Here is a 26640-nt window from a genome sequence, read left to right on the forward strand (position 1 = left end):
CCTCCATTCTTCACGGTGGGAACCATTTATGCAGAGATCATCCGTTCACCTACTCTGAGTCACAAAGACACGGCAGTTGCAACCAAAATTCTCTGTCCTTTGGTCTGATGAGTCCAAATTTGATTTCCACCAGTCCATTGCTTGAGTTTCTTGGCCCAAGCAAGTCTCTTCTTCTTATTGGTGTCTTTTAGTAGTGGTTTCTTTGCAGCAATTCAACCACAAAGGCCTGATTAACTATTCTAAGGAGACAGCGTGAATGTTGAGATGTGTCTGTTACTTGAACTCTCTGAAGCATTTATTTGGGCTGCAATCTGATGTGCCGTTAACTCTAATGAACATGTCCTCTGCAGCATAGGTAACTTGGTCTTCCTTTCCTGTGGCGGTCCTCATGAGAGCCAATTTCATCATAGCACTTGATGGTTTTTGCAACTATACTTGAAGGAACTTTCAACGTTCTTGACATTTTCTGGATTGACTGACCTTCATGTCTTCAAGTAATGATGGACTGTCATTTCTCTTTGCTTATTTGAGCTCTTCTTGCTGTAATATGGACTTGGTCTTCTACCAAATTGGGCTATCTTCTGTATACTACCCTTACCTTGTCACAACATATCTGATTGGCTCAAATGCATTAAGAAGGAAAGAAATTCCACAAATTAACTTAACAAGTCACACCTGTTAATTGAAATGCATTCCAGGTGACTGTCATAAAGATTGTTGAAAGAATGCCAAGAGTGTGCACAGCAAGGCAAAGGGTGGCTACTTTGAAGAATATAAAATGATTTGTTTAACACTTTGTTTGGTTAGTACATGATTCCACATGTTTCATAGTTTTGATGTATTCACTATTGTACAATGTCAAAAATATAGAAAAACCTTTGAATGAGAATATGTGCCCAAACCTTTGACTGGTGCTGTGCTTATGTACATAGTGTGTATTCAGACCCCTTAACTTTTTCCACGTTTTGTTACTTTATTCCCAAATTAATCTAATTCTCATTTCTGGAAAAGGTTTCAAATAAAGGTTCAAATCCAAGTCATGTGACATGATTAACAAAAACAGGGCAGTGGTCATATAGAATGTTTGCACTTGAGAACAATACTGATGTGATGAATTGGTAGCCTTATCTAGAAGAAAAATAAACGCACACCTATTTAGGCGAGGTGCTGGCTAGCGGAGTAGAAAACTTGAAAATAAAAGAAAGCCGCACACTCTAGGAGCTCAGATGTAAACTGTCGCTTGTCATACAATCTACCACCTTGTCTGCATCGATCCTTGACCGGCTCAGCCTTCATCATATCCCATTATCAACCGATGCAAAAATGTCATTACCAACGTTTCGACAGCCAAACTGTCTTCATCAGGGTTTAATCACAAACACTGCGGGATGACTCGTTTATGTAGTGTCAATAGACACAGGTGTCTGTAATCGTTGCCTAATATCATTGGTTAATTATCAAATATTAAAATGGCATACAAAGAACAGCGTACAAACAAATGGATAGCATACGATCATAAATTAATTTGACTACACAAGCTTACAAACAATTACAATGGCAAAGTCACAATAATCACAAGAATGGCTTCAGATCAAAGTCTATGTTGAGACCGAAGGGAGCAAGGGTCTTTAAGTTAAAGATCCAGGCAGCCTCTCGTTTTTAAAATAAATTATCAAGGTCACCCCCTCTCCAAGATGTGGGCCGCAACTGGGTAAGTAAAGTTATTACACTTAATGGTGCTGCGATGCTCTGAGATACGTACTTTTAATTCGCGCTTTGCTTTACCCACAAGGACAAGTTATAAGATAAATAACTGCCTTAGTGGAGCACGTAATAACACCTTTGATTGGGATCGATTTCCCTGTTTGTGGGTGTTTTGAAGGATCTACATTTATAAGTGCCATTGCATTGAGCACAGCCATTACATTTGTTATTTCCATCCAGTAGGGGCGCAAATAGACGTTGTTCAGCAATATCTTGGGGTGGTAAATCAGAGTACCAATTGGTCTCTGAGATTTCTACCCACTATTCAAAGCGTTCTGAACAAATTAAGGGAATTGTTCACAAACATTGGCACATTCTAAAATCCGATGATAGTCTCAGTAATGTGTTTTCGGACCTTCCCTTGGGCAGAAATCTCTGAGACCAATTGGTACACTGATTTACCACCCCATGATATTCCTAAACAATGTATATTTGCGCATCTACTGGATGGAAATTACAAATGTAATGGCTGTGCTCAATGCAATGGCACTTATAAATGTAGATCCTTCAAACACCCACAAACAGGGAAATCGATCGCAAACAAAGGTGTTAAGCGCAAATTAAAAGTATGTATCTCAGAGCATCGTAGCACCATTCGGTGTAAAAACTTTACTTACCCAGTTGCGGCCCACTTCTTGGAGGCAGGCCACTCGATTTAGTCTCTTTTTTTATATTGGCATCTAACATGTCACCCTCCCTATGAGAGAGTCTAAGTCACTCACTAAGTGACTCAGAGTGTCCCTGTTCAAGAATTTCCACAACAGTGTGTGTCAACTCTTGCAAGCCTGCCGGCCCAAACGGACGGCAACCCTAGCCGCTTCTTCAGAGCATGCGCAGACAAGCTGGCTAGGGTGTTTACGAACATATTCAATCTCTCCCTACCCCAGTCTACTGTCCCCACATGCTTCAAGATGTTCACCATTGTTCCTGTACCCAAGCATGCAAAGTTAACTGAACTAAATGACTATCACCCTGTAGCACTCACTTCTGTCATCATGAAGTGATTTGAAAGACTAGTCAAGGATCATATCCCCTCTACCTTACCTGACACCCTAGACCCACTTCAATTTGCTTACCGCCCCAATAGATTCACAGACGATGCCATCACACTGTCCTATCCCATCTGGGCAAGAGGAATATTTATGTAATAATGCTGTTCATTGACTGAAGCTCAGCATTCAACTCCATAGTACCCTCCAAGATCATCCTTAAACTTAAGGCCCTGGGTCTGAACCCCGCCCTGTGCAACTGGGTACTGGACCTCCTGATGGGCCGCCCCCAGGTGGTGAAGGCAGGACAAATCACCTCCACTTTGCTGATTCTCAACACTGGGGTCTCACAAGGATGTGTGCTCAGCCCCCTCCTGTACTCCCTGTTCACCCATGACTGCGTGGCCACGCACATCTACTTAATCATCAAGTTTGCAAACGACACAAACAGTAGTAGGTTTGATAACCATGATAACCTGATAACCAACAATGACGAGACAGCCTAACAGGGAGGAGGTGAGGCCTTGGGAGTGTGGTGCCAGGAAAATAATCTCTCATCCAACATCAACAAAATAAAGGAGCTGATTGTGGACTTCAGGAAACAGCAGAGGGAGAACCCCCCTATCCACATCAACAGGACTGCAGTGGAGAAGGTGGAAAGCTTCAAGTTTTCGTCATACACATCACTGACAAACTGAAATGGTACACCCACACAGACAGTGTGGTGAAGAAGGCGCAACAGTGCCTCTTCAACCTCAGAAGGCTGAAGAAATTTGACTTGGCACCTAAAACCCTCACAAACTTTTTAAAATGCACAATTGAGAGCATCTTGGCGAGCTGTATCACCGGCTGGTACGGCAACTGCACCACCCGCAACCGCAGGGCTCTCGAGAGGGTGGTGCGGTCTGCCCAAGGGCACCCCGCTATCATCCAGAAGGCGAAGTCAGTACAAGGTGGTACCGAGAGACTGAAAAACAGCTTCTCTCTCAAGGCCATCAGACAGTTAAATACTGTTAGAATACTGGTACTTTAGAGGCTGCTGCCCTATATACATAGACATGAAATCACTGGCCACTTTAATAATGGAACACGAGTCACTTTAATAATGTTTAAATATTTTGCATTACTCATCTCATATGTATATATTGTATTCTATCCTATTCTACTGTATCTTAGTCTATGCCGCTCTGACATTGCTCACCCAAATATTTATTTTATTCTGAATTCCATTCCTTTACTTTAGATTTGTGTGTATCGTTGTGAAATTGTTAGATATTACTGCACTGTTAGCTAGAAACACAAGCATTTCACTACACTCACAATAACATCTGCAAAACACATGTATGTGACAAATACAAGTGGATTTGATTTGATTTTCAGTTGTTTTTTTTTACATTTGCAAAAATGTCTCAACTCAGGTACAAGGTATTGTGTGTAGATTGATGAGGAGAAAAAAAAAACAATTTAATACATTTTAGAAAAAGGCTGTAACATAACATTTGGAAAAAGTCAAGGGGTCTGATACCTTCACGAATGCAGGAATGCATACAGTATGTGTAATACATCATGTAAAAGTAGTGCACTATAAAGCGAAAAGGGTTCCATTTGGGACATGAAACCTGTGCAGCCCTTATAGTCTGCTGGTTTAATGCGTTTGCCCTAACTACATAGAAACTGCAAGGTGTGCAACGTCAAGGTGCCGTCCCTCTTATGCATACTCTAGTGCACAATGGCACAAAACACAAGCCTCCAAGGACACAGTAGACAGGAAATTATGCTAGGTATGTTTTTTCATTTTAGTCATTACAGCAGTTTTTTTGTATTTCAACATTTCCTTGTGGCTGAGTTACTTAAGTTATCCTTCAAAGGACAAGTTGTAAGATGTTCGAGAATGCTCGATTTGAAGCACCAGCTTGATTTGATTTTAAAAAACTACTTAACTACAGTAACAAAGTATTCCCATTACAAGGACAAGCAGCAATTTGTAATGGGAAAACTTTGTTACTGTAGTTCAGTGTCAATTTGTCAGTTTCAATGAAACATGCATGACAATCAGTGCCTCTCAGAGAGAGTGTGTGAAAATGTGGTTCAGTCCCCTCAAATTCGGAAACCACTGTTTCCTGTATGACCCATTCACCACAGAGCTAGGGTCTTCCTCTTCACTACATACCCACTACAAATCAAATATGATATCCCTGTGGCTGTACGCTTAACCCAATTGTGTGTGTGGGTGTGTGTGTTCGTTCAGTATGCAAGGGGATATTGTTTTATATAGTATACTGCCCACAACATCAAGAGTCCATTCTCCATAGTTTCCCAGACGATCATATTTACATTTACATTTACATTTACATTTAAGTAATTTAGCAGACGCTCTTATCCAGAGCGACTTATATTACATCAGACTATAAATATTTGATAAACATTTATAAGATAACTCAAATCTTTATTTACACGCAATCAGATGCACAATTAGATGTGCACCTCGTCATTTGAAGAGCTAGCTTTCATGTTTCCATCAAGAACTTGGTCTGTTTCCCCAGTCAGCTCTCAAGGGCCAATAAAGGCTCAACTCGTGTCTTTTGTATGAGGATGTCTGATCTGAGGATGACAGTGATCAGTATCGTCCCATTCGGATTGGATGCTGGACCCCCTGCTTCTTCCTGTGCCCCCTGAGTGGAGCTTTGGGTTTGATGTTCATGTAGTCACTCTGGGAACACTCCACTCTCCTCAGTCTGAGCTGAGGATCAAATTCACAGAAAGAGGTGGAGATTGAGTAGGTTGAGCTGTGTATATGTATGTAGTTGTGTACAACTATCTCCATGCATCATTTATGTTTTCAATAAATAAATTACCTGTCAAAAGTTTGGACACACCTACTCATTCAATTGTTTTTCTTTATCTTCTACATTGATGTCTTCACTATTATTGTATAAACTATGAAATAACACATGGAATCATGTACTAACCAAAGTAGCCACCCTTTGACTTGATGACAGCTTTGCACATGCTTGGCATTCTCTCAACCAGATTCATGCAGTAGTCACCTGGAATGTATTTCAATTAACAGGTGTGCCTTGTTAAAAGTTATTTTGTGGAATTTCTTTCATGCGTTTGAGCGACTCAGTTGTGTTGTGATAAGGTAGGGGTGGTATACAGAAAATAGCCCTTTTTGTAAAAAGACCAAGTCCATATTATGGCAAGAACAGCTCAAATAAGCAAAGCGAAATGACAGACCATCATTACTTTTAAGACAAGAAGGTCAGTCAATACGGAAAATGTCAAGTACTTTGAAAGTTTCTTCAAGTGTAGTCGCAAAAACCATCAAGCGCTATGATGAAACTGGCTCTCATGAGGACCGCTACAGGAAAGGAAGACCCGGAGTTACCTCTGCTGCAGAGGGTAAGTTCATTAGAGTTAACTGCACCTCAGATTGCAGCCCAAATAAATGCTTCAGAGAGTTCAAGTAACAGACACATCTCAACATCTGTTCAGAGGAGACTGTGTGAATCAGGCCTTCGTGGCCGAATTGCTGCAAAGAAACCACTACTAAAGGACACCAATAATAAGAAGAGACTTGTTTGGGCCAAAAAACATGAGCAATGGACATTAGACCTTGGTCTGAATAGTCCAAATTTGACATTTTTAGTTCCAACCGCTGTGTATTTGTGAGATATAGAGTAGGTCAACGGATGATCTCCGCATGTGTGGTTCCAACTGTGAAGCACGGAGGAGGTGGTGTGAGGGTGCTTTGCTGGTGACACTGTCAGTGATTTATGTAGAATTCAAGGCACACATAACCAGCATGGCTACCACAGACTTCTGCAGCGATACACCATCCCATCTGGTTTGCACTTAGTCCCACTATCATTTGTTTATCAACAGGACAATGACCCAAAACACACCTCCAGGCTGTGTAAGGGCTATTTGACCAAGGAGAGTAATGGAGTGCTGCATCAGATGACCTGGCCTCCACAATCACCCAACCTTATCCTAACAGGAAAAGCAGCTAACAAGTGCTCAGCCTATGTGGGAACTCCTTCAAGACTGGTGGGAAAGCATTCCAGGTGAAGCTGGTTGAGAGAATGCCAAGAGTGTGTAAAGCTGTCATCAAGGCAAAGAGTGGCTACTTTGAAGAATGTCAAATATAAAATATATTTTGATTTGTTTAAAACTTATTTTAGTTACTATATGATTCTTATTATCTCATAGTTTTGATGTTTTCACTATTATTCTACAATGTTGAAAATAGTTTTTAAAAACCTGAATTGGTAGATGTCTCAACTTTTGACTGGTACTGTACACTTTATTGCATTGTTGGACCAAATAGTAAATTGTGCATTGAATTTATGCCAAGGCTTGAGAGATTACTTATGTGGTTTCATCACAGCACCTCATGGATGTCAGGCAAGTTACCCTCTCTTTGAGTAAAGGAAGCAAGATGTCACTCACCCAGATGACAAAGGCGATGACCGTGACAACCAGGCCATAGATGGTGGTGACCCAGAATCCCAGCACCCATGCCCAAACAGGGACACCATGCACTCTAGGGCCTACACATCCCACAGTCTTCCCTGCCTGGCACTGGTATGCTGACCAACCAATCAGAGAGAGAGAGAGAGAGATGTGAGTTTTAAACTTCAGGGAGTAGTTTTACAGATCCAGATTAAGCCTACTCCTGGGGTACTTTAGTTTTTCCACTGAAAGTGCATTTTAAGTAAAAGAAATAGGCTTATCTAGGTCCAGTAAACTGGCCAGTTTGGTCTTTAAGCAAAAGTACATCATTAGAATATACACTGAGTGCACAAAACATTAGGAACGCCTTCCTAATATTGAGTTGCAAACCCTTTCGCCCTCAGAACAGCCTTCCCACAGTTGTGTCAAGTTAATTGAATGACATTTGGGTGGTGGGCCATTCTTCATACACACAGGAAACTGTTGAGCATGAAAAGCGCAGCAGCGTTGCAGTTCTTGACACACTCAAACCGGTGGCACCTGCTACCCTACTCCATTCAAAGGCACTTAAATCTTTGTGTTGCCCATTCACCCTCTGAATGGCAAATATGCACAATCTATATCTCAATTCCTTCTTTAACCGATCTCCTCCCCTTCATTTACACTGATTGAAGTGGATTTAACAGGTGACATCAATAGGGATCATACCATTCACCTGGTCAGTCTATGTCATGGAAGAGCAGATGTTCCTAATGTTTTATACACTCAGTGTATAGTCCTATAAATCAAGATATAGCATTTTGAACAACTGTGCATGCATGCATGCGTATTTGTGTGTGCTTGTATAGATCAGTTCCTTTTGAAGTAAACATACCTTCAACCAGGACCAAGGTCTGAGGCTCGTCTGGTACTTTCTCAATGGGAGGTGGGTACATGGGGTACCCCTCACAGGTATAGACTCCAGCGCGCTCCGTGGTCATTCCAGAGAGGACAAAACTGACCGTATGGTCCTGTTCGTTCACCCTCAGCCCCAGACCCTCCCCAACAGGACTCACTGTCTCTGTGGAGTTGTGGTTGTGAGCACTGTCGTGAGTGTGGTTGCCAACCTCGACCAAGCCCAGGTATAGGTGGAATCTCATCTCCTCCTGGTCCTTGCCTGTCAGGTTGGGGCATCTGACCGATGCAATGCCGTTGACAGACACACGGACCACATAGAACGTTCTGAGCTTGTCTGGTGAGGGAAGGTCAAAAGTCAAATAGAGGCAGTCAGTTGTGCGTGTTATATCAGAGGGAAGTAGACAAGGACCCTGTTTTAATATTTCCCTCCTTCTTTCCTTGAAGAAATCACTGATCTGACACAGCAAGATTTGGTGAGTGCAATGAGGTGTAAACCTAGCCTTGGTGCCAGTCTATTTCAGCTCTCTTGCCAAGTACTTATGGAATTGTCATGCCAAACAGATTACTGTGAGACCAGACTTTTCAGCTTGACAATGACAGCATCTGAGTCATTGTCAACAGATCTGGGACCAGGCTAGTAGAAACCCACTCTGGTTACAAGTCTTTTTAGCGAGCGTTCCACTCCTGTCCTTTTCCAAATTGCTTGTCTCTTTGTCTTGAACACACACACATAAACAGCTATGTACAGTGCCTTGCAAAATTATTCATCCACCTTGGCGTTTTTCTATTTTGTTGCATTACAATCTGTAATTTAAATGGATTTTTATTTGGATTTCATGCAATGGACATACACAAAATAGTCCAAATTGGTGAAGTGAAATTTAAAGGACTTGTTTAAAAAAAAAATCAAAAAGTGGTGCGTATATATGTATTCACCCCCTTTGCTATGAAGCCCCTAAATAAGATCTAGTGCAACCAATTACCTTCAGAAGTCAAACAATTCGTTAAATAAAGTACACCTGTTTGCAATCTAAGTGTCACATGATCTGAGTATATATACACCTCTTCTAAAAGCACCCAGTGTTTGCAACACCACTAAGCCACTCATCCTTCTAGACCTATCGGCTGCCTTCGATACTGTGAACCATCAGATCCTCCTCTCCACCCTCTCCGAGTTGGGCATCTCCGGCGCGGCCCACGCTTGGATTGCGTCCTACCTGACAGGTCGCTCCTACCAGGTGGCGTGGCGAGAATCTGTCTCCTCACCACGCGCTCTCACCACTGGTGTCCCCCAGGGCTCTGTTCTAGGCCCTCTCCTATTCTCGCTATACACCAAGTCACTTGGCTCTGTCATAACCTCACATGGTCTCTCCTATCATTGCTATGCAGACGACACACAATTAATCTTCTCCTTTCCCCCTTCTGACGACCAGGTGGCGAATCGCATCTCTGCATGTCTGGCAGACATATCAGTGTGGATGACGGATCACCACCTCAAGCTGAACCTCGGCAAGACGGAGCTGCTCTTCCTCCCGGGGAAGGACTGCCCGTTCCATGATCTCGCCATCACGGTTCCTCCCAGAGCGCTAAGAACCTTGGCGTGATCCTGGACAACACCCTGTCGTTCTCAACTAACATCAAGGCGGTGGCCCGTTCCTGTAGGTTCATGCTCTACAACATCCGCAGAGTACGACCCTGCCTCACACAGGAAGCGGCGCAGGTCCTAATCCAGGCACTTGTCATCTCCCGTCTGGATTACTGCAACTCGCTGTTGGCTGGGCTCCCTGCCTGTGCCATCAAACCCCTACAACTCATCCAGAACGCCGCAGCCCGTCTGGTGTTCAACCTTCCCAAGTTCTCTCACGTCACCCCGCTCCTCCGCTCTCTCCACTGGCTTCCAGTTGAAGCTCGCATCCACTACAAGACCATGGTGCTTGCCTACGGAGCTGTGAGGGGAACGGCACCTCAGTACCTCCAGGCTCTGATCAGGCCCTACACCCAAACAAGGGCACTGCGTTCATCCACCTCTGGCCTGCTCGCCTCCCTACCACTGAGGAAGTACAGTTCCCGCTCAGCCCAGTCAAAACTGTTCGCTGCTCTGGCCCCCCAATGGTGGAACAAACTCCCTCACGATGCCAGGACAGAGGAGTCAATCACCACCTTCCGGAGACACCTGAAACCCCACCTCTTTAAGGAATACCTAGGATAGGATAAGTAATCCTTCTCACCCCCCCCTTTAAGATTTAGATGCACTATTGTAAAGTGACTGTTCCACTGGATGTCATAAGGTGAATGCACCAATTTGTAAGTCGCTCTGGATAAGAGCGTCTGCTAAATGACTTAAATGTAATGTAAATGTAAGCAAGGGGCACCACCAAGCAAGCGGCAGCATGAAGACCAATGAGCTCTCCAAACAGGTCAGGGACAAAGTTGCAGAGAAGTACAGATCAGGTATGGGTTATAAAAAAATATCCGAAACTTTGAACATCCCACAGAGCAACATTAAATCCATTATTAAAAAATGGAAAGAATATGGCACCACAGCAAACCTGCCAAGAGAGGGCCGCCCACCAAAACTCATGGACCAGGCAAGGAGGGCATTAATTAGAGAGGCAACAAAGAGACCAAAGATAACCCTGAAGGAGCTGCAAAGCTCCACAGCGGAGACTGGAGTATCTGTCCATAGGATCACTTTAAGCCGTACACTCCAAAGACCTGGGCTTTATAGTAGAGTGGCCAAAAACAATCCATTGCTTATAGACAAAATAAGCAAACACGTATGGTGTTCGCCAAAAGGCATGTGGGAGACTCTCCAAACATATGGTAGAAGGTACTCTGGTCAGATGAGACTGATGACACTATCTTTTTGGCCATCAAGGAAAATGCTATGTCTGCCGCAAACCCAACACCTCTCATCACCCTGAGAACACCATCCCCACAGTGAAGCATGGTGGTGGCAGCATCATGCTGTGGGAATGTTTTTCATCGGCGGGGACTGGGAAACTGGTCAGAATTTAAGGAATGATTGAGGGTGCAAAATAGAGGGAAATTCTTGAGGGGATCCTGTTTCAGTCCTCCAGAGATTTGAGATTGGGACTGAGGTTCACCTTCCAGCAGGACAATGAACCTAAGTATACTGCTAAAGCAACACTTAAGTGGTTTAAGGGGAAGCATTTAAATGTCTTGAAATGGCCTAGTCAAAGCCCAGACCTCAATCCAATTGAGAATCTGTGGTATGACTTAAAGATTGCTGTACACCAGTGGAAGCCATCCAACTTGAAGGAGCTGGAGCAGTTTCGCCTTGGAGAATGGGCAAAAATCCCAGTGGCTAGATGTGCAAAGCCTATAAAGACATACCCCACGAGACTTGCAGCTGTAATTGCTGCAAAAGGTGGCTCTACAAAGTATTGCCTTTGGAGGGGTGAGTAGTTATGCACGCTCAAGTTTTCAGGTTTTTTGTCTTATTTCTTGTTTGCTTCACAATAAAACATATTTTGCATCTTCAAAGTGGTAGGCGTGTTGTGCAAATCAAATGATCAATTTTTATTCCAGGTTGTAAGGCAACAAAATAGGAAAAATGCCAAGGGGGTGACTGTATTGCTATACTTGTGAGGACTTTTGGGGTACTAACAATTGATTCCCATTCAAAATCCTGTTTTCCATAACCTTAACCCCTAACTCCAAACCCTAACCCCAATTCTAAACCTAACCTTAATTCTAACCCAAACCCTGAACCTAACCCATAAGCCTAAAATAGCTTTTTAACAAGTGAGGACTTGTAAAAAATTATCTGAATTTTTGAGGACTTTTGGTACTCACAAGTATAGTAAAACGTGTGCACACACACTAGGGTTGCAGAGGGTCGGAAGCTTTCCGGTAAATTTCTGGTATTTTTCCAGAAATTGTCCATGGGAAGTTAAGCCCTGGCATTTTGCTTAAATTCTTCTAAAAAGTTAGCTTATAACAGTGAAACGTTTTGTGTGGGATACACACAAGGCAATTCTAGGTCTTGTGGCATATTTTGGTTAAAGTATCCCCAATTCAGTGGAATTGCAACCCTCTGCACGCACAGTGCATTCTTCCATCACATGTGCAGTGCACTCTTTCACACACACACACACACACACACACACACACACACACACACACACACACACACACACACACACACACACACACACACACACACACACACACACACACACACACACACACACACACACACACACACACACACACACACACACACACACACACACACACACACACACACACACACACACACACACACACACACACACACAGGAAATGGCTTCTGAGGCTTACCTATCCTTTTTACCCTTTCAAATTTGGACTATTCGTATGCATCATTTCACAGTATTTTAACCCACACATTGAACATGCTCCAAAACAAGTGTTGTGGCCTGAGATTCCAAAAAGAGAAGCAGTCCCGTAACTGTGTGGACTAGAACATGTGAGTCACTTAGTTGAATCCTTATCACCCCCACCCCTGCCATTTCCTTTCTGCAAGTCCTATCACAACGAGGAAACAACAACTTCAATGCATTATATAAACCTGCTTATTCTATTCATAATATAGCTGCAGTCTAGATGTTGAAGCATATCCACATTTGTAATTGGGGTTTAACTGCACTCATTTGAGTAATGTGCTGGAGGAATTCAAACCACTGCAACTAGCATCCCCACCAGCTTGGTGAGCATTGAAATCTTGAATGATCTGCAACCCTTTGATTGGGCAACCTATTGTTCTTGTTATCAGAATGTTCTGGTCGTGCTATGGATCATGCCTGAGGTGACATTTGTTGATACTGAGAATATAGATGAACGTTAATGACAAAGTCCAATGGTGAAACATTCAGACAAATGTAATAATTTTGAGCTGAAACGATTCCCTTTTCTACATGCGTTACACCATCCTGGACTTGCCCAGATCTTTTTTTAATTTTTGTCCCATATCTCCCCCCAGCTTTTTGTTTTGTTGTTACATATACATTCTACACACATTTTACATACATGGCACTTTTTTTCACAATAGTTACATAGCAATAATAAAGTAATTTGTTATACATTACATCTGGATAGATGGTACTTATACATTATACATCGTGTTTTCAGTCATAACTATTGTAGAGCGTGAGCTATTAAACAGGCTCAGATCTTACCTTTACAGCTGTTTGAGCTTATCATGTTGGCAGCACTGGAGAGGGAGAGGAGGATCGTGGGTATCCAGTAAACGTTCATCTTGAAAGTTCTCAGTTTTGTCGTGAAACTGAAGCTCCCCTGGTATCTTTTTACAGGGTAGATGCAATGATACACTGTATGCCAAACAGAATGAGACAGTGACTGCTCTGCTCTACCTAAACATACCTAAACATACCTAAACATACAACACATGCTCGTCACACGATGGCAGCGTGCATCTCATAACATCCTTCCCTGTCACTTCACTGTGAACAACAATCTGGCCCTCGTCGACTGTACGCAACTCTCTCTGCTGCACATCTAACAGGGTGACTGACTGCACGGAATCTTGAGTAAAAAAACATCCGCACCCTGTGGCAGTGCACTCTGAACTTCACAAAGTTTCTGGCCTCAACCGGTGTGTGACTTTTGATGCCCTTCGAATTTGATACTTCTCTGTGTGTTAGGGCTCGGAACCTCGTATCGCATCAGTCATACGTTTGATTTCCCCCTCTTATCTGGGGACTGTCATATAGACTCGCTCCATATCATATTTCACTGCTTCTGGTAGAACTCGCAGAGACCCACCTGGGCCACGGCACCAAGACTGTGTTAGCCTGCTGAGCTAGAGCATAATGCAAGTGTTCAAGTCTCAGGCAGAGTTACTCATCACGCGGTTGTTACATAGGCCTACCTAGCACCTGTCAGTGACAACCATCGCACAAACGGGGGATTTGGTCTGTGGTTGTGACTGTCTCCTGCAACAGTCAGTCAGGTAAACTAACAATGTTGCACTTATATTATCACAGACGTGTAATGCGCCAAATCGTATAACCATACACCACGTTGTGGCGAATGTGTAGGCCAACATTTCCTGTTTTTTATTAGATTTTTGAGTACACGTTCCAGTGAGTGTCATTATCCAGAGTCACTTCACATCATACAGGTATATACCTTAATTAGAAATTGAGAGGCCTATAGTTTGTTTGGGGAGAGCAGGGAGATTTACTGGTCTCCTTTTAAATCTCACTGCAGCGATAGGCAAACATACACAAGTCAAATTTGATTTGTCACATGCGCCGAATACAACAGGTGTAGACTTTACCCACACACACACCTACTGTAGCTCACCCCAGCCACTCTCTACATTTACATCTTTATAAAATAATAATCAAGTATGTGCCATTTAGCAGACACTTTTATCAAAAGAGAGCATCATGCTCTCCCGACTGGGCCCCACAGGACATGAATCATTATTACATTTGTCTGCAAAATATAGTCAACTCGGACTAAAGAGAGGCGTCTTCTCAGAGTGACTACATGAACACCAAACCCAGAATTTCCCCCAGAACAAACACACACTCGCACGTGACTGTCAGTCATATCAAGGCTGAAGAGCTGCGGATGAGTCTTTCATGATCATCGTAACGGCTCTGCTACACTATAGCAACTGGGCGTCCGGCATTGAAAGCAATATTAATGGCGGGTTTTTTTTGTAGTCACTAACTCATTCATGGTTCCCTATGGGAAAATGTATGGAGTTTTTGGGTAAATGCCGAAAAATAAGGTCTGTGGTAAACACAGGCTTAGGAGATCTTATACGTTTTGTTCTATGAGATAATCTTGGTCATTTTGAAGCATTTATGTAATAAAATGTAAAAAAGCACATACAGCACAAGGCTTTATAATTCATGATAACTGACTGATATTATCTCGTAGAACAAAACATCTAAAAATCTCCTAAGCTTGTGTTAACCTCAGACCTTTATGCCGAATACGTTCCAAGTGGCACCCTATTCCCTATAGTGCACACCCTGGGCGAAAGTAGTGCACTATAAAGAGAAAAGGTTTCCATTTGGAACATAATCACTATTACGTTGTGACACGAAACCTGTACAGCCCTCGTAGTCTGCTGCAGTGTTTGCCCTAACTACATAGAAACTGCAAGGTGTGCAACATTAAGGAGCAGTGCCTCTTGTGCATACAAAAGTGCACAATTGCACACAAAAAACAACCTCCAAGGAAACCTTAAACAGGAAATGATGCTAGGTGTTTAAAAAATATTTTTTAGTCATTGCTGCAGTTTTTTTTTCACTATCGTTTCCTTAGCCACCGAGTTACACAAGTTAACACAGTGTGCTCCTTAGTTAAAAATAGAGAGATGTACCTTGCATCAAGGTCATGTCCTAAAGCACAAGCAGGGATTTGTAATTCAGTTTCAATGTAGGACAGTCACTTATTTTGACCCATACATGACAATCACAGTGGCTCTCAGCGAGAGAATGGGATGTAAGTCCCCTGGTATTTGGAAACCACTGTTTCACGTGAGACCCATTCACCAGGGTCTTCCTCTAGCTACGCCACACGTGCACTACATATCACAGAGGGTGTCCCTGTGTCTATAAGCTTAACCTGTGTGTGTGTGTGTGTGTGTGTGTGTGTGTGTGTGTGTGTGTGTGTGTGTGTGTGTGTGTGTGTGTGTGTGTGTGTGTGTGTGTGTGTGTGTGTGTGTGTGTGTGTGTGTGTGTGTGTGTGTGTGTGTGAGTTGACTACAGTATGCATGAGGATATGAGAGATGAACATTAATTTCATATTTTTTGTTGTTGTTTGGGGAGTATGCTGCCCACAACTTCAAGAGTCCATTCTCAATAGATTCCCGGAAGATCATATTACATCAGACTGTAATTATATGATTTACATATATAATATATAACTCCAATCTTTATTGACACGCAATCAGTTGTACAATTAGATGTGTACCATGTGACTTGATGAACTGGCTTACATGGAGAACTGGCTTACATGGAAAAACATGTGTTTCAGAAGTCCGCTCTCAAAGGCAAATTGTGGCTCAACTCTGATCTGAGGATGACAGTGATCAGTATCGTCCCATTCGGATTGGATGCTGGACCCCCTGCTTCTTCCTGTGCCCCCTGAGTGGAGCTTTGGGTTTGATGTTCATGTCGTCGCTCTGGGAACACTCCACTCTCCTCAGTCTGAGCTGAGGATCAAATTCACAGAAAGAGGTGGAGATTGAGTAGGTTGAGCTGTGTATATGTATGTAGTTGTGTACAACTGTCTCCATGCATCATTTATGTTTTAAATACATGCTGTATACTATATTTCATTATTTGACTTTTTTTGTTGTTGTGTCATTTAAACTGGTATTCTTTGCTTATTTTGACTTTATTTTTGACTTTTCTCTTTGACCGTCATCCCAGCAACTTCTCTCCCACTTGTTTCCAGTTCCTCATCCCAACCCTCAATTTCCCCCAGCTCATCCCGTCCTCCTCAGCTGGCCACCCTCTTTGTATTTCTACGCAAGATATCTTTCAACTATGCTGTGATGTTCAACATCCATAGACTGCGAGTTGAAGATAAATACTTTTACTAAGAGTATTAGTAAATGACTGACCCGGTCTCTCCAGATCTCCCAACAGTACTATTTCTAGGGTCAATTTTAAACTGAGACCAGAAACCGTCTACTTGAGGGCAATACCAACACAAATGGTCTATTGATTCTGTATCCTCACATAAAAATCTGCAGAGCTGCAATGGTTGTATGCCCCAAATATTCAACATTTTGTTGTTGGCAAGAATTCTGTACAATAATTTAACTGAAGCACACGAAATGTTGAATCTTACGTCATTTTATTTATCAGCTCGTCGTTTTATATACAGTACCAGTCAAAAGTTTGGACACCTACTCATTCAAGGTTTTTTCTTCATATTAACTATTTTCTACATTGTACAATAATAGTGAAGACATCAAAACTATGAAATAACACATAACCCCCAAAAATTCAACAAATCAAAATATATTTTATATTCTCCAAAGTAGCCACCCTTTGACTTTATGGCAGCTTTGCACACTCTTGGCATTCTCTCAACCAGCTTCATGAGGAATGCTTTTCCAACAGTCTTGAAGGAGTTCCCACATATGCTGAGTACTTGTTCGCTGCTTTTCCTTCACTCTGCGGTCCAACTCATCCCAAACCATCTCAATTGGCTTGAGGCCGGGTGATTGTGAAGGCCAGGTCATCTGATGCAGCACTCCATCACTCTCTTTCTTGGTCAAATAGCCCTTACACAGTCTGGAGGTGTGTTTTGGGTCATTGTCCTGTTGAAAAACAAATGATAGTGGGACTAAGTGCAAACCAGCTTGGATGGTGTATCGCTGCAGAAGTCTGTGGTAGCCATGCTGGTTAAGTGTGCCTTGAATTCTAAATACATCACTGACAGTGTCACCAGCAAAGCACCATCACACCTCCATGCTTCATGGTGGGAACCATACATGCGGAGATCATCCATTCACCTACTCTGCGTCTCACAAAGACACGGCGGTTGAAACCAAAAATGTCAAATTTGGACTCATCAGACCAAAGGACAGATTTCCACCAGTCTAATGTCCATTAATTGATTGTTTCTTGGCCCAAGCAAGTCTTCTTATTGGTGTCTTTTAGTAGTTTTTTCTTAGCAGCAATTCGACCATGAAGGCCTGATTCACACAGTCCCCTCTGAACAGTTGATGTTGAGATGTGTCTGTTACTTGAACTATGAAGCATTTATTTGGGCTGCAATCTGAGGTGCAGTTAACTCTAATGAACTTACTCTCTGCAGCAGAGGTAACTCTGGGTCTTCCTTTCTTGTAGCGGTCCTCATGACAGCCAGTTTCATCAGAGTGCTTAATGATTTTTGCGACTATACTTGAAGAAACTTTCAAAGTTCTTGACATTTTCTGTATTGACTGACCTTCATGTCTTAAAGTAATGAAGGACTGTTTCTCTTTGCTTATTTGAGCTGTCCTTGCCATAATATGGACTTGGTCTTCTACCAAGTAGGGCTATCTTCTGTATATCTTCTCAAACGCATTAAGTAGGAAAGAAATTCCACAAATTAACCAGGCACAACTGTTAATTGAAATGCATTCCAGGTGACTACCTCATGAAGCTGGTTCAGAGAATGCAAAGAGTGTGCAAAGCTGTCATCAAGGCAAATATAAAATATATTTGTTTAACACTTTTTGGGGGGTTACTACATGATTCCATATGTGTTATTTCATAGTTTTGATGTCTTCACTATTATTCTACAATGTAGACCATAATTTTTACTAAGAAAAAAAAAAACCTGGAATGAGTGGGTAGGTCCATACTTTTGACTGGCACTATATACATGTATATATACTGTGTAAGGCGAGATATATATATATATATCCTGTGCCATGGAATCAGTACATCAGAAATCTCTTCCCAGCTAAATATTTGTTACTCATACGGTATGATTTGAAATACAAGCCATCAGGAGTAGGCAGCTATGACTAAGGAATTAATCAAGGTGATTTTTCCTTAAATAGACAGGTATTTATTTACCTCTCAATGGACTAAATAGTTAATTGTCCATTGAATTTATGCCAAGGCTTGCTTATATTTTTTCATCACAGGAGGCAGCACCTCACGGATGTAAGACAAGTTCCCCTCTCTCTGAGTAAAGGAAGCGAGATGTCACTCACCCGGATGGCAAAGGCGATGACAGTGACAGCCAGGCCATAGATGATGGTGACCCAGAACCCCAGTACCCATGTCCAAGCAGAGCCTACACATCCCACAGGCTTCCTTGCCTGGCACTGGAGAGCTGACCAACCAATCAAAGAGAGAGATAGATATGTGAGTTAAGCTTTAAGGGGCAGCTTTCCGTATCCAGATTAAGCCTACTCCTAGATTAACTTCGTTTTTCCATTGAAAATACATTTCAAGTCCAGAAGTAGGCTTGTATAAGATCAGGAAACTGTCCAGTTTAGTCTTTTAAGTGTAAATAGATCATTAGAATATACTGTGTGTGTACAAAACATTAGGAACACCTTCCTAATATAGAGTTACACCGCTTTTTCCCGCAGAACAGCCTCAATTCGTCACCGCATGTACTCTACAAGGTGTCAAACGTGCTACAAGGATGCTGGTCCACGATGACTCCAATGCTTCCCACAGTTGTATCAAGTTGGCTGGATGTCCTTTGGGTGGTGGACCATTCTTGATACACATAGGAAACTGTTGAACGTGGAAAAACCCAGAAGCATTGAAGTTCTTGACACACTCAAACCGGTGCACCTGGAATCTACTACCATACTTAAATATTTTGCCTTGCCCATTTACTCTCTGAATGGCACACATACAACAATCCATGTTTCAAATTTCTCAAAGCTCAAATATCCTTCTTTAGCCTGTCTCCTCCCCTTCATCTACACACTGATTGAAGTGGATTTAACAGGTGACATCAATAAGGGATCATACCATTCACCTGGTCAGTCTGTCATGGAAGAGCAGGTGTTCCTAATGTTTTGTACACTCAAGTGTATATATTTCTGTCAATCAGTATATAGCATTTTTTGCATGCCTGTGTGTATTTGTGTGTGCTTGTGCTTGTATAGATCAGTTCCTTTTGAAGTAAACATACCTTCAACCAGGACCAAGGTCTGAGGCTCGTCTGGTACTTTCACAATGGGAGGTGGGTACATGGGGTACCCCTCACAGGTATAGACTCCAGCGCGCTCCGTGGTCATTCCAGAGAGGACAAAACTGACCGTATGGTCCTGTTCGTTCACCCTCAGCCCCAGACCCTCCCCAACAGGACTCACTGTCTCTGTGGAGTTGTGGTTGTGACCATTGTCGTGAGTGTGGTTGCCAACCTCGACCAAGCCCAGGTATAGGTGGAATCTCATCTCCTCCTGATCTTTGCCTGTCAGGTTGGGGCAGCTGACAGATGCAGTGCCGTTGACAAACACATGGACCACATTGAACGTTCTGAGCTTGTCTGGTGAGGGAAGGTCAAAAGTCAAACAGAGGCAGTCAGTTGTGCACGTTATATCAGAGGGAAGTAGACAAGGGCCCTGTTTGAATACTTCCCTCCTTACCTTGAAGAAATCACTGATCTGACACAGCAAGATGAGTAAACCTAGCCTGGGTGGCCGTCTGTTTCTGCTCACTTGCCATTAGTGCCATTCAGAGCACCGTCTGGCGCTTACAGAGCTTGCTTAAAGACGCATCCCCACTGGGCAGAAATGGGTTGAATCAATGTTTCCATTATCAAGTAAAAATAACTTCTAACAGGCCAAAACCTGCAGAAGAAACACAGCGGAACCTGGAAATACCATCCAACACAAAATTGAGTGAGTAATGTTAAGTCTGAACTCATTTTCTGAAGTCAAAAAGTAATAGACAAACTCTATAGGTAATTTTGTTATATAAGGCCACCAAACTGCTAGGAAAGACTGAAATTAGCACTGTAGTGTATGAAAACTCTTGAGCCTAACAACGGCAGGTGAGTTTCACAGCCCCATCCCACCCAAATGCAGAGGCCTTTGAAGCCCCCTTCATCTGTGCAGAGAAAATATCCTCGTCAGAATCCCCAAAATACAACAGCCACAGGACAACTTTGTTTGGACGTTGTAAATGACCACTCGCCGATACTGAAAAGATACACTGTAGCTAGCTAACGACCTCGTTTTCCATGTGGAAAAGACAGAGACTTTCTAGCTACATTAGCTGGGATTTTCTACGAGGAATCTGCCTCCCGATAAAAGTTTCTCACAAGTGGGTGTGACACCTACTCCCGTTGCCTGCTGCACTGCTTCTTGGATTCCACCTGGTGATCTGTTCACCATCTGCCCTAGCCTGTCTCCCCCTGTCTGCTATAGGTACCCCGGCCACACTCCCTCCTCTCTCCCAAGCTTCCGTCACCTCCAGCACACATGCACTGTTGAGGCGAGTGACTCTGAACTTACAATGGCAAGCCACAAGTTGTTATATTTTTCACTTGCACTTTATGCCATTTACCTCATGACTCCTGCGTGCTTTGTTGACTATGAACTTGCTTGTTTACCCAACCGTGACAGTCTGTTTGTTCCCACACTCGGGACTCTTACACGGACTCTTGGCCTCCCATCCTATGCTAATCACCTCTCGCCGGCTTTGTATTCATGTTACCTAAGGAAATTGCTTTAAAATATGATCGTGTTGCCACCTAATGCACATTCAAATGTTATAAAAACTGCAGAGCTCTCCCTGTCCTCTGCCGTGACCTGATTGTATTACTGCTGATTATATGTGCATGTACACCTTGGCCCATCTATTGTTGCTCGCCTCAATTCTGATTTGTGCTCTGATATCTGCTTCACAGATTTCTGCTATAGTAAAAGCCTGGGCTTTATGCACGTTAACACCAGAAGTTTATTACCTAAAATGTATCAATTGAAAATGTGGGTTCATGGCTCCAATCCAGATGTGTAGGTCATTACTGAGACGTGGTTAAGAAAGAGTGTTTGGAACACTGATGTTAACCTTTATAGAAGACAAATCTTCTGTAAGACAGACCATCCAAAGGTGGTGGAGTGGCAATCTTTACCAAGGATCAACAACGGTGCTTGATTGTCTCCACCAAGTCTGTCCTCAAACTATTTGATTTCCTGGTTTTACTCATTACACTTTAATAACTCTTTGTTGACTTGTTGCTGGGTGTTATCGGCCACCATCAGCACCGACCTGTACCCTAAATGCCCTAAGCTCTCTCCTGGCACCTTACACTAAGTCTGAATTTGTCTTGCTAGGTGATCTAAACTGGGACATGCTTAAACCACCTGACCAAGTCCTAAAGCAAGGGGACTCCCCAAATCTTTCTCAGATTATCACCAATCCCACAAGGTATGACTCCAAACATCCAGAAAAGGCTACTCTCCTTGATGTTATCCCTACAAATAATCCTGATAGGTATCAATCTGGTGTTTTCTGTAATGACCTTAGCGATCACTGTTTTACAGCCTGTGTTTGTAATGGCTGTTCAGTGAAACGACTTGTCCTGACTTGTCATAGACACTTACTAAAAAACTTTAATGAGCAAGCCTTCCATCATGATCTTGCCTCTGTAAAATGGTATAGAATCAGCTTGATCCCCTCTGTCGAAGTAACTTGGACCTTTTTGTTGTTGATATTTTCAGTGGTATTGTTAACATACACACCCATAAATAAAATGAGAATTAAAAACAGGTTCCGCCCCTGGTTCGACTCAGCTGGCCCCTCCCTGGATTTTGTGTTAAACGCTCTTCAACAAAGCTTTCTTAGTGTCCAACAAGCTTTCTCCACCCTAAACCTGGTTCTGAACAAAACACAGGTCATGTGGTTTGGTAAGAAGAATGCCCCTCTCCCCACAGGTGTGATTACTACCTCTGAGGGTTTAGAGCTTGAGGTAGTCAACTCATACAAAGTACTTGGGAGTATGGCGAGACGGTACACTGTCCTTCTCTCAGCAGCTATCAAAGCTGCAAGCTAAGGTTAAATCTAGACTTGGTTTCCTCTATCGTAATCACTCCTCTTTCACCACAGCTGTCAAACTAACCCTGATTCAGATGACTATCCTACCCATGCTAGATTACGGAGACGTAATTTATAGATCGATCAGCAGTTGAGGGTGCCCTCGAGCAGCTAGATGTTCTTTACCATTCGGTCATCAGATTAGCCACCAATGCTTCTTATAGGACACATCACTGGACTCTATACTCCTCTGTAAATGGGTCATCTCTGTATACCTGTCGCAAGACACACGGGTTGATGCTTATTTATAAAACCCTCTTAGGCCTCACTCCCCCCTACCTGAGATATCTACTGCAGCCCTCATCCTCCACATACAACACCCGTTCTGCCAGTCACATTCTGTTAAAGGTCCCCAAAGCACACACATCCCTGGGTCGCTCCTCTTTTCAGTTCGCTGCAGCTAGCGACTGGAACAAGATGCAAAAAACACCCAAACTGGACAGTTTTATCTCAATCTCTTCATTCAAAGACTCAATCATGGACACCCTTACTGACAGTTGTGGCTGCTTCGCGTGACGTATTGTTGTCTTTACCTTCTTGCCCTTTGTGCTGTTGTCTTTGCCCAATAATGTTTGTACTGTATCATGTTTTGTGCTGCTACCATGTTGTTCTGCTGCTATGTTGTGTTGCTACCATGATGTGTTTGCATGTGTTGCTGCCATGCTGTGTTGTTTTCTTAGGTCTCTCTATGTGTAGGTGTCTCTTGTCGTGATGTGTCTTTGTCCTATACTTTAATTTCATTTTGTATTTTTAATCCCAGCCCCTGTCCCCCCCGGAGGCCTTTTGCCTTCTGAAAGGCTGTCATTGTAAAGAAGAATTTGTTCTTAACTGACTTGCCTCGTTTAATGAAGGGTAAAATAATAAAAAATCTGTGAATCTTTGAATGTGTTGCTGAATATTTAGTATTTATGTCAACCTAACTGTTTTTGGGTGGGGGGGGGGTTTCATGTTCACAAACAAATGTAAATCCCAACTACAAGTTAATAACACAACTGAAAACCTGACATCTCTAGCAAACAATGAAGCGACAGGCAGCAATTTCAAGGGGATTCAAACGATTCAGATTGCTTTTCACTTTGATCTTGTGCACACACACAGCTTTTTTTAATGTGACATTTCTGGACTTTTTGGGGAGGAAAAATGTATTCCCATTCAAAATCCTATTTACCCTAACCTCTAACCATAACCTTTAAGCCTAAAATAGCATTTGAACAAATTTAGGACATGATCAGGTTTTCCTACCTTGTCAGGACATTCTGGTGACTTGTGTAGGAAATATAAAACACACACACACAGAGGAAATAGCTTCTGAGGCTGAATCCTGTAGTACACTATATTTTACCTAGCCCCAAATCTGGATTATTCATATTTCATTATTTGTAATTTCATTGTATTTTTAACCCACACATTGAACATGTTCCATGCGGGAGAGATTTCATAATGTGGTGGAGAGAGGCAGTCACAGAACTGTGTGGAATAGAAAACGTGAGTCACTTCGTTTCATCTTTTCACCCCTGCCTATTCATTTCTGCAAAGTCCTATCAACATTAGGAAACAGCCAATTCAATGCATTACATACAGTTGAAGTCGGAAGTTTACATACACCTTAGCCAAAAACATTTAAACTCAGTTTTTCACAATTCCTGACATTTAATCCGAGTAAAGATTCCCTGTCTTAGGTCAGCTAGGATCACCCCTTTATTTTAAGAAAGTGAAATGTCAGAATAATAGTAGCAAGCCTCCCCCTTTTTCCTCCAAACATAACGATGGTCATTATGGCCAAACAGTTCTGTATTTGTTTCATCAGACCAGAGGACAGCTCTCCAAAAAGTCTGGCTTTTTTATGGCGGTTTTGAAGCAGTGGCTTCTTCCTTGCTTAGCAGCCTTTCAGGTTTTGTCGATCTAGGACTCGTTTTACTGTGGATATAGATACTTTTATACCTGTTTCCTCCAGCATCTTCACAAGGTCCTTTGCTGTTTTGGGATTGATTAGCACTTTTCGCACCACCTTACGTCCAACTTTAGGAGACAGAACGCATCTCCTTCCAATGTGGTATGACGGCTGTGTGGTCCCATGGTGTTTATACTTGCATACTATTGTTTGTATAGATGAACGTGGTACCTTCAGGCGTTTGGAAATTGCTCCCAAGGATGAACCAGACTTGTGGAGGTCTACAATTATTTTCTGAGGTCTTGGGGCTGATTTCTTTTGATTATCCCATGATGTCAAGCAAAGAGGCACTGAGTTTGAAGGTAGGCCTTGAAATACATCCACAGGTACACCTCCAATTCACTCAAATGATGTCAATTAGCCCATCAGAAGCTTCTAAATCCATGACACAATTTTCTGGATTTTCCCAAGCTGTTTGAAGGCACAGTCAACTTAGTGAATGTAAACTTCTGACCCACTGGAATTGTGATACAGTGAAATAATCTGTCTGTTAACAATTGTTCGAATAATTACTCGTGTCATGCACAAAGTAGATGTCCTAACCGACTTGCCAAAACTATAGTTTGTTAACAATAAATTTGTGGAGTGGTTGAAAAATGAGTTTTAATGATTCCAACCTAAGTGTATGTAAACTTCCGACTTGAACTGTACATAGACCTGCTTATTCTATTCATAATATAGCTGCAGTCTAGATGTTGAAGCATATCCACATTTGTTTATTGGGGTTTAACTACACTCATTTGAGTAATGTGCTGGAGGAATTCAAACCACTGCAACTAGCATCCCCACCTGATAAAACCATGCAATTTTGCTAGCATTGCAATCTTGAATGATCTGCAACCCTTTGATTGGGCAATCTTTGGCTTTTGTTCTTGTTATCAGAATGTTCTGGTCGTGCTATGGATCATGCCTGAGGTGACATTTGTTGATACTGAGAATATAGATGAACGTTAATGACAAAGTCCAATGGTGAAACATTCAGACAAATGTGCTGAAACGATTTCTTATTCTACCTGACTGACATTTATATCTATTCTACACAATACTCTATGAACATTCTATAACATTGCACCATATTAAACAGGCTCCGATCTTACCTTTACAGTTGTTTGAGCTTATCATTTTGGCAGCACTGGAGAGGGAGAGGAGGATCGTGGGTATCCAGTAAACGTTCATCTTGAAAGTTCTCAGTTTTGTCGTGAAACTGAAGCTCCCCTGATCTCACTTTGCAGTGCACAACAATCAGGGTAAATGTGACAAGACACTGTAAGCCAAACAGAACGAGACAGTGACTGCTCTGCTCTACCTAAACATACAACACATGCTCGTCACACGATGGCAGCGTGCATCTCATAACATCCTTCCCTGTCACCTGTCACTGTGAACAACAATCTGGCCCTCGTCGACTGTAAGCAACTCTCTCTGCTGCACATCTAACAGGGTGACTGACTGCACGGACTCTTCAGTAAAAAAAACATCCTCACTCTGTGGCAGTGCACTCTGAACTTCATAAGTTTCCACCCTCTACCGGTGTGTGACTTTTGATGGGCTTGGAACCTCGTATCGTATTACTCATGTTTTGCTTTTCTCCTCCATATCATATTTCACTGCTTCTGGTAAAACTCGCAGAGACCCACCCAGGTTTCTCTGTTGCTATGTGACTGTCTCCTGCGACAGGCTGTCAGAAAAACTCTGATATTATCACAGAGACAGGGGAGTATTACATCGAATCGTATCACCATACATCTCGTTGTGGTCACAGTGTAGGCCAACATTTCCTGTTTGTCATGATTTTTTTCTGTGCAAGAATTTTCCAGAGACACTTCATATCATACAGGTAACTTCATTGGAAATGTTGTGTGCTATAGTTTGTTTGGGGGGGGAGTTGAGAGATTTACTGATCTCCTGCACACTACAGCTACACACACACACACACACACACACACACACACACACACACACACACACACACACACACACACACACACACACACACACACACACACACACACACACACACACA

General features: G+C 42.5%; 2 protein-coding genes across 3 annotated transcripts; both read right to left on the reverse strand.

The window, feature by feature from the left end:
• Window positions 1–4196: 4196 nt before the first annotated feature.
• On the reverse strand, window positions 4197–26219 carry LOC124008716 (T-cell-specific surface glycoprotein CD28-like). Of its 2 annotated transcripts, XM_046320228.1 has the most exons (5): window positions 25715–26219; window positions 19758–20114; window positions 18817–18938; window positions 16170–16308; window positions 4197–5354 (listed from the first exon to the last, which is right to left on the reverse strand). In XM_046320228.1, the coding sequence occupies exons 1-4, from the start codon at window positions 25791–25793 to the stop codon at window positions 16186–16188; spliced, it is 681 nt and encodes a 226-aa protein (XP_046176184.1). In that variant the 5' UTR covers window positions 25794–26219; the 3' UTR covers window positions 4197–5354; window positions 16170–16185. The 2 variants fall into 2 exon arrangements, with proteins under 2 accessions (XP_046176184.1, XP_046176182.1); XM_046320226.1 differs by lacking the exon at window positions 4197–5354 and having other exon boundaries at window positions 16011–16308; window positions 25715–26217.
• LOC124008715 (T-cell-specific surface glycoprotein CD28-like) lies at window positions 5186–14003 on the reverse strand. Its single transcript, XM_046320225.1, has 4 exons — window positions 13289–14003; window positions 8083–8439; window positions 7206–7345; window positions 5186–5493 (listed from the first exon to the last, which is right to left on the reverse strand). Exons 1-4 carry the CDS (start codon window positions 13365–13367, stop codon window positions 5371–5373), a joined length of 699 nt encoding a protein of 232 aa, XP_046176181.1. The 5' UTR covers window positions 13368–14003; the 3' UTR covers window positions 5186–5370.
• Window positions 26220–26640: the final 421 nt, after the last annotated feature.

This window comes from Oncorhynchus gorbuscha, linkage group LG21, assembly GCF_021184085.1.
Source record: "Oncorhynchus gorbuscha isolate QuinsamMale2020 ecotype Even-year linkage group LG21, OgorEven_v1.0, whole genome shotgun sequence".
In the NCBI taxonomy this organism is placed as follows: Eukaryota; Metazoa; Chordata; class Actinopteri; order Salmoniformes; family Salmonidae; genus Oncorhynchus; species Oncorhynchus gorbuscha.